Source organism: Chanos chanos, chromosome 13 (genome assembly GCF_902362185.1).
Source record: "Chanos chanos chromosome 13, fChaCha1.1, whole genome shotgun sequence".
In the NCBI taxonomy this organism is placed as follows: Eukaryota; Metazoa; Chordata; class Actinopteri; order Gonorynchiformes; family Chanidae; genus Chanos; species Chanos chanos.
The window spans coordinates 23,394,648-23,403,766 of record NC_044507.1 but is presented as its reverse complement, the minus strand read 5'-3'; the positions used below and the strand labels follow the sequence as shown (position 1 = coordinate 23,403,766).

The window sequence follows — 9,119 nt, the reverse complement described above, 5'->3', positions numbered from 1 at the left end:
ACATGGACAACACAGTAATGTGAAAAACTTCTTACACACCCAGCTAAAACCTCGATTTGTCATGGTTTCTACAATGCATTCAATGTTAACAGGAAAAATGATTACCCCACCCCCCACAGTAACACACACCCCATATATACCCACACACACTTACACACATCCACACACAGACACACACTTACACACACCCACACACTTACACACACCCACACACACACTTACACACACCCACATACAGACACACACTTACACACACCCACACATATCCACACACTTACACACACCCACATACAGACACACACTTACACACACCCACACATATCCACACACTTACACACACCTACATACAGACACACACTTACACACATCCACACACAGACACACACTTACACACACCTACACACATTTACACCCACACATATCCACACACTTACACACACCCACATACAGACACACACTTACACACACCCACACATATCCACACACTTACATACACCCACATACAGACACACACTTACACACATCCACACACAGACACACACTTACACACACCTACACACACTTACACACACCCACATACAGACACACACTTACACACACCCACACATATCCACACACTTACACACACCCACATACAGACACACACTTACACACACCCACACGCATCCACACACCTGTGGCAGCGCGATGGACAGCTGTCTCTGAAGCGACTCTTTCTCATGGCCCAGTTCTCTGAGGCGTAGCTGGGCAGTACCCAGGCTCTCCTGGGTCTCCCTCAGGGTGTCCAGCAGTCTCTCTCTCTCCGACAGCATGTTCACCATCAGAGATTCCAGGTTCCCTGTGCTCCCTCCTTCGTCACCCCCCCCACGGGCCTCCCGGCCTCCGTAACCTCCACCCATACCACCCATTCCCCCACCCATGCCCCCGCCTCCACCCGCTGGCGAGGACGGCCCCCCTCCGCTCCCTCCACGCCCATCCTCAGAGATGGTGGGCATCACCTCACACATCATCTTCAGGACCTGAGAGTGACTGAGGGCTAAGAAGAAATAAACAGAAACGTGTTCGTGCAGAGGTGAGGTGAATGTGTGTGTGCGCGTGTGTGTGTGTGTGTGTGTGTGTGTGTGTGTGTGTGTGTGTGTGTGTGTGTGTGTGCGTGAGACTGTGTGGGAGAGTGCCCCTGGGTCTGTGTCTTAGTGGACAGAGGATGTTTGATCTCTGTTATGCATGTATATCTTTATGTGTAAGTGAGTGTGAATGAATGATGGGGGTGAGTGTTTTTCTATGATAAGAGTGTGTTTGTAGGATATCAAAGGAAATGCGACTGTTCTTTTGGCTCTTCTTCCTTCTTCTTCTGCTTGTCTGTCAATCTCTGCCCACCTTCATCCTGCTTTTTTTCCCTCCTTTTTTTGGCTGTATTTTGTTCTCTGTAAGGTTTGTTTTATAGGGAGGAGTCTTTTTTTTTTTTTTTTTTACATTTTTTGCCTCTGTCTCTCGTTTTCTTTCTCATTAACAATCTGCCACTATTCACCTTTCTCAGTGTATCTCTCTCTGTCCGGGTAACATGAGGATAGTATTGCAACTTCACGAACACCCTATTGGCTTGTGTGGAATACTCTTTAAGACTTGATTAGTTCTCCTGGCTGGACTACTGTGGGTTAACTGTGGGTGTCTGGTGACCTGGGTCCTGTTGAGACAGATGTAGTGGCAGGAATGAGTAGCAGTAGCCAAATGGAGCCCAAAGGGGCTGTGAGGGGCAGGGGTTGAGGGAAGGGACAGAGGGAGGGCGAGCGTCGGTGAGGACCCTCGACCCTCTTGGGTAGATCTTCAGTGAGAAGTGAGATGAAGCTGAAAAAGAGGGAGAGAAAGGCAGATGTGTCACCGGCTGGTATTCTATCTGAAGCATCCATAAAATGAGTCTATCTGCACATCTTGCAGTGCCTTGACTGTTACACAGTATCAGTTGTTTGTGGTCCTATCATATTATTCATTTAGGTTCAGTATAAGGTTAAGGCTATGGCTGAGGTGTAGGCACCGGTGAGTGAACATACAGCACAGTGGGAAGGCCAAATAAACCATAATAATGGAGAGTAATAATTTCACAGACATATAAGACTAGAACATCTACAAAAACACACCTAAAACCCAACACATAACCCCAGGGTATAGTGAGATGATCCACATCCAACTAAACTGTCCAGCCTAATAGCCTGTCTGTAATAATACAGTAATGGAAGAACAGAAAAGGTGTCTTGGACTCTGTAGTGGATAGGACAAGACAATCACATTTATATCACATAACAGCTTAAGATTAGCGAAGTTTTATATGTAACCGCTCTGTGCATAGAAGGACCACTGAGTGATAAACCAAAGGCCCATCAGCTATGATGTTAATGTGTTAATGGAAATCAAACTTCAAATCTGCGATCACACTGAGGAAAAGACCGGTCTGTTCACGTCCAACAAACACACAGAGAAAGAAGGAAACGCTTGTTTGAGATGTCCAGTGTCAGCGAGGGTAACTGGTCGGCCACAGCCTTCACAATCACTTACTATTACAGTACGGTTTCTACCGAATATTAGCTAACTCTGACGCCTTGTGAAAGGCAAAGCGAAGGAGGCAATCCCCTGTTTCAATAAATTTCGCCTTTAAATGCTTCCTTAAAATCAATTAAACGGAGAGGGGTAAGCACCCGTCTTTTCGAATAGGCCAGAAATCGCGTTTAGCACTCACTGTCTGGAATTCTGAACAACAGCGTGGCGCGCGCACGTAATGTCTCATAGAAAAGATTCATATCTCTGTATGTGTACCTTACGAGAAATGACATTCAAATCAACACCTTATTCCTGTCGTTTGTCTCTCTCTCTCTATCTCTCTCTCCCTCACACACACACACACACACACACCCGAATGCTCATCCAACACAAACACCCAAAGAGAAACGCTATAGTATAGAATAGTATAGTATAGTGTAATATAGTATAGTATAGTATATATTTATGCCATACGATTAATTTTCATTCTAACAACGCTATTTATTTGTTGATGTGTACCATTGTGTGTAGGCTATGTATAAAGCCCATTAGTCATGAGGCCATTAATGGATGCGCATGATATACGGAAATGAAAGCCGCCGAGGCTAAGGCTCCTGTATCCAAGCAGTTCTTTTCTGTGTGTCAATGGACACTGTCAATATGCAGAGAGAAGCAGGTGTCAGCTAAGTGTAACCGATGCGTTTAAATATCACATTTCAATGAGCATTAGTTACACAGATTTAGAGAGGAGACCATCCGTTAGTTCTGTTCATTGGTTTACATCTGTTTGGAGAAAAATGAAGGATGAGACATCCAATAATGTATATTAAAATAAGAAAAGAATCCGTTTCTCTTCGTACTTGATGCTAATATGGACATGGCGTTGAATTAGCTATGGCTATGTATTGAATGTATGTATGTTGACGTATACCTTTACCGTTCGCTTGCCCCGTGATATGCCAGCGATTAAGCAGACAAACACGCACATGCAATCAAAATGGAACAACTGCGTCGTATTAACACAAAGGAGCTTGCCATTGCACGGAGCGTCGCGACATTCCAATGATTAAGAACATTTACTCAATATTTCCTTACGTCTCTCCGCCTTGACCCCCTCCTCCCTGTTCCCTCCATCCCCCTCCTCACACACACTGCTGGAACATTACATACAAGAGTATTCATTTGAAAATAACTGAGATACGGATGAAATATGCGCGCCGTTTCTTTGGTTCTCACCCTTGTCATTGTGGAGTTCGAATGTGAGACATCATATCCCCGTTGACCCCATCGTAGAGCGCTTTTCGGTATCGGTTTCTCCGTTAAAGCCCAGGTATCAGCCTCCCCCTTCCCTCTCACACATGTAAACGACAGCGGCTAGCTAGAGCTGCGTTACACCTCACCACAGACAACCCCCGTCTCTCTCTCTCTCTCTCTCTCTCTCTCTCTCGGATGCAAAGGTGCGGGGTCTTAAAGAAACATTCGCCCAGTTCTCCAGACACGCGCTCGATTGCGCGGTCACTACGGTTTGAGCATCCACGACCATATAAGCGACGGAACACAAGCCATCAACATCGGCACAGAGTAATAGTATCACACAATCTAAACATATACAAATATATGCTTGTTCAGCTCACCAACTGATCAAATGAATAGGCTTGTCGATACTACTGGGTACCACGAATGTAGCTCGGGTGATTTGCCCATCTATGGGTGTTGTCACATCCTCTCCCCCTGCTGTTCCAAAAACAGTACTGCGACTTCACGCCAGTATATGTTCTCACTTTTCCTCCACCGTGATAGTCACATATCCATGAATAGCATGTGCCAAAGAAATATCTTTCCCACATTTATCCCCAGGACTTAAATTAAAAATGTAATTCTTCGTCTACAGATAACCCGCTTACAGATTCAAGACGTCTATTCAGTTAATACTGACACAGAATGAAGCGGTTTCTGCGTTCACTTTACAGTCGCAGTCACAGTCTTTGTCGACGGCTAGACATTATGCGAGTCCTTTAAATGACCGAGTCTTTAAAACAGTCAGTGGATCTCCGTGAACGCAGCAGCGCCTCAGGCTGCGGCATGGGTTTGCGTCGTGCGCGCGATAAAAAACCTATGCCCTCAGTTAAGATGCAGGTGATCGGGATTCTAATATGTGTCACGCGCATATTTTACTTTAACTCGTTATTATCGTCGCATGTACTGGGAAGAAGGGGAGACCAAATGTGTGCCAGCTATAGATGAGTCGCGTCACCCTTTCAATGCCAAATTCCGAACTGTCTAACCGTGATTGCCAGGCTATTCGTATGACGTATTCGAAGCGCCTATAGAAACCAAATTACCCGCGACCCGTCTCTGTCAGTGAGGTGGGATTCACTCACTGAAGTTCTAGAGTTGAACCAATAAGAAAAAGACACCGGTGACCTGTCTGCCAATTGAACGCAAGACAAGTAGGGATCCCGTGTCGATGAAAACCAATAAAAAGTGAGCTGGTAAAAGAGGCAAAAACCGGGTGGGGCTGCGAGAAGTGTCCCGAAAGGGATGATGTAATGGGGTTTAGAAGATGATGTCATGGTTATGTACGAGGAGAGGACTTAAAGGCACAGTGACGTTTATGTAAACAGAGGCGCGTCTCTTTGCTGCTCTGAGATGTTTTCAGTGTCATCACTAAAATGATTGTCTATTATAATTTCCATGCGCGACCTGCTTTGGTCAACTCTGTTGGTACTAAATGCGTGGCATTAACTGAAAGCCTTCACATTTAGCCTTTCATGAACAGATCTGCTCATCTGGAGTGTTGAGATGGCTGTGTAGTTAAGACAGAAAACACTGACCAGGTCTCTGAGGCCTGAGTAAGCCTGTCAGAGAGCAGGTTAGATCCAGTATAGATCCACTCCAGTATACAGTGAAACACTTGTAAACATTGGTCACCATCTATGTCATGTCATAGGATCATGATTCACAGTCACAGGACTTCTGATCCTACACACACACATACAAAAAGCTCTCTCTCCCTCTCCCCCTCCCTCTCTCTCTTTCTGTCTCCCTCTCCCTCTCTCTCTTTCTGTCTCCCTCTCCATCTCTCTCTTTCTGTCTCCCCTCCCCCCTCTCTCTCGCTTTCTCTCTCTCTCTCTCTCTCTCTCACACACACACACACACATGTGTTGTATGCTAGAGTCTGGGGACCCTTCACTAATTTCCATTGTAAAAAATAACAATTAACATCCTAACCCTCGGCAGCACGGTGGCACAGTGGAAAGCGCTGTCGCCTCACGGCATGAGAGTCCAGGGTCCTTCCTGTGTGGAGTTTGCATGTTCTCCCCGTGTCTCCGTGGGTTTCCTCCCACAGTCCAAAGACACGCAGGTTAGGTGAATTGGAGACATTAAATCACCCTTAGGTATGAATGTGTGTGTGAGTGTGTTTGTCTGGGTGTCTGCCCTGCGATGGACTGGTGACCTGTCTGGGGTATCTCCCCCCTTTCCCCCAATAAATGCTGGGATAGGCTCCACCCAGTCTCCCAGTACTGTTATACAAAACTCTCCCCTAAAACAAGCCAGTCTCCCAGTACTGTTATACAAAACTCTCCCCCAAAACAACCCAGTCTCCCAGTACTGTTATACAAAACTCTCACTACTATGTCGCTGCAGCTGGTGTGCGTACAGAGGTGAACATGACGGACGTGTGTGTGGTCTGTCACAAACACAGCGCACCTAATGACACACTCATCTCTGCACCTACATACAGCGAGACTCTGAAAGGTCTGGTTGTGCTGTCTGCTGTTTTTATCTCAACATCGCCCCCTCCTGTGTACATAAAGTATTGCAGAGTGTCCCAGTTACAGGGTGTGCTTTGGCAGTGTTGAATAATAATATTGCGTGGTATGGACTCTATGCATGGTAGCATTAGTCACCACACAGACTCACAGTCTTAATCACCCATAATGACAGACTGCTGAGAGAGAGAGAGAGAGAGAGAGAGAGGGAGAGAATGATGGGAGAGGGGTGTAGGTGAAATAGGAGAGAGATGGTTTGAGGGGCTCGTTACTTTAAGGACAGTGTTATTTGTAGCTTTTACATAAAACAAATCTTCATATGCATTACTGTGCATATTACCACTGCTGTCTAGTAACTTATGGTACTGTACACTGACAGGAAAGAGAGGTTTCTCTCTCTCTCTCTCTCTCCCTCTCTCTCTCACATACACACACACAAACACAGAGACACAGTGCAGTAAATGATGGAATCTCTGGACTTGGAGGATGAGCAGACATGCCGGTCATTGGTGCTAATGATCAGACAGAAAAGAAACAAGGGAGCGGGAGAGAGAGAAAAAAATGAAATGGTAAGTTAGCAGTTAAACACAGATGGAAAAGCAACACTGGGACAATCAGGAGGTGGGAAAATGTAATTAATATCAGATACTTAAAGTCAGTGCACCTGAATTAAAGTCAATGCACCTGAATTAAAGCATATCCCCACTCTGACCCAGAACGGAGATCAAAAAGAAACAGAAGACAGATGATTGGCTAAAGAAAGATGATGTGTACACAGTTCTTCACATCCTCCCTCACTCAGACAGTCATGCTTACAGCTGGGTGTGTGAATGACTTCACACTGTGTAGATAACCGTATAAACTCAATATGTGTTTTTACTGATGTACTGCCCTTCACATCCATCACTCAGATTAAAATAAAATGCAGTAATGTTTACACTATTATTTATATATACACACACTATTATTTTATTTACACTATTTCCAAGAGCCACCTTGAAAAAAACCTCTGATCTGACAGGAATAGTTGTGGTAGTATTCTCTTTGTATTTGTATGGTATATATTTGTATGGTATATATTGTTTTAGTCTTAAAGTATATATCTCAAAGTATCAAATTGTTCTGTGATTGAGCCTTCACAAGTCAACATTGCAGGTATTTCCAGGTAGTAAATGTGTGTAAGATAAAATCGATTAATCTGAAAGCAGCCAAACAACTGCCAGACCCCTGAGATATTTTTTTTTATTTTATACAACAGCTTTATGAAAAATTACCTCCTGCAGCAGGTACTTTATGAATGAATTGGAAATTCAGATATATTTTAGAGTTATGGAGCTAATGGAAAAGTGGTAGAATCGACATGAGTGAACAGCTTTGATCATTTGTGACATAAGAGCTGTGTTTGGCAGCATTGGTTCATCCTGGCAAAGTGGTTTTGAAAAGCAGTAGTGTTTATTCCCAGAGCTCTGTGGTGTAGATGGGTTATGTCATGTATCTGTCTGATGTGGTTAAACCTGATTCCTCTGGGCACACAAAGAACACCTCAGAGTTTCAAGTCAATAATAAATTACAATAATTAGAACTACTACAATTAAGCTCTTCCCACACATCATGTTTCTGTATGTCCCAAATATTTCCCTGTACGTGCATGTCTCTTCCTCTCCTGGGAACAGTTTATATTGGTTTAAACCATTCATGTGCAAACCCAGTCTCACCCTGCTCTTTTCTAAGCTGGGCCGATCAGGAGTGAAGCACTGGACACTGGGACTGCATTGACCGTCGGTCGGAGTGTGTTTGGACACACCGGTGAAACTCAAATTGTTCTGAGAATTAACACTGTATCGTCCCTCATGATACATGATTCTGAACACACAGGACATGTCTATAAGAGTCATGTCCGTAAAACTTTCAGATCTATAAGAGTCATGTCCGTAAAACTTTCATGTCTGCAAGAGTGTTATATTCCTCTGCCCCTTAAGGTGTCACAGGAACACTTATTTCGACTGCCCCTGCTGGTGATTTGCTTAATCTATTTCTCTCTTTTTCTGTTCTTCCAGCCAGACAGGTGTCACCAGCGCAGTCGCCTGTCTTGTTTACCTGAGCGCTGTCTGCTCTTCACTTAAATGGAGCCTAGCCTGTCCTGAAGCATAGGGCAGTTTATCCGATGGCAACTATTACCTTTGAGCAAGGCTGCACTGATTAATGTTTTGCTTTTGGTGCCTTTCAGTTTTCTAATAAAACCCCTAGATACTGATCCAAACTCTGTTCCCCTTTGTGTTGCGGTTGGTGTGTCTGGCTATAACATGTCTGTAAAAGTCTCATGTCTGTAAAAGTCTCATGTCTGTAAAAGTCTCATGTCTGTAAAAGTCTCATGTCTGTAAGAGTGATGTCTGTAAGAGTCACATGTCTGTTAGAGTCATGCTGGCCAGATGTGAGGGTGTTCTGACTGATCACTAAGAACCTCAGTAACATCAGGGTGGGCATGGCAGGGGCGTACCTGACCAAACGCCGGAACAGAATTTGGGATTGGAATGTACCATGTATGGGGGAGTGTAGGTAAAACATATACAATACACACAAAAGGCATTTCTTGAGGGGGGGGACAAACAGATGGAGAGAGGGGTACAGAGACAGCTGCTGCAGCATGTCATACAAAAAGACTGTCTAGTTCTGCCAGTGTCCTCATATGATTCTGAGATAAAGGTTTGAGGAGAGAGTGCAAAAGACACACACGCACACCACATACGCACGCACACACATGCATGCACACACATGCACGCACACACATACATGCACACTCAAATCACTGGAAGC

At 44.6% G+C, this 9,119-nt stretch overlaps 1 protein-coding gene across 1 annotated transcript in view; it reads right to left on the bottom strand.

Annotated features, from left to right (window-relative positions):
* ppfia3 (PTPRF interacting protein alpha 3) overlaps nt 1-1,010 on the bottom strand; it is a 57,652-nt gene extending 56,642 nt beyond the window's left edge. The window contains exon 1 of the mRNA XM_030790054.1: nt 675-1,010. Within this exon, the coding sequence (XP_030645914.1) occupies nt 675-1,010 (336 nt within the window). The remainder of the gene's footprint in view (nt 1-674) is intronic.
* Between the last annotated feature and the right edge of the window lie 8,109 nt (nt 1,011-9,119).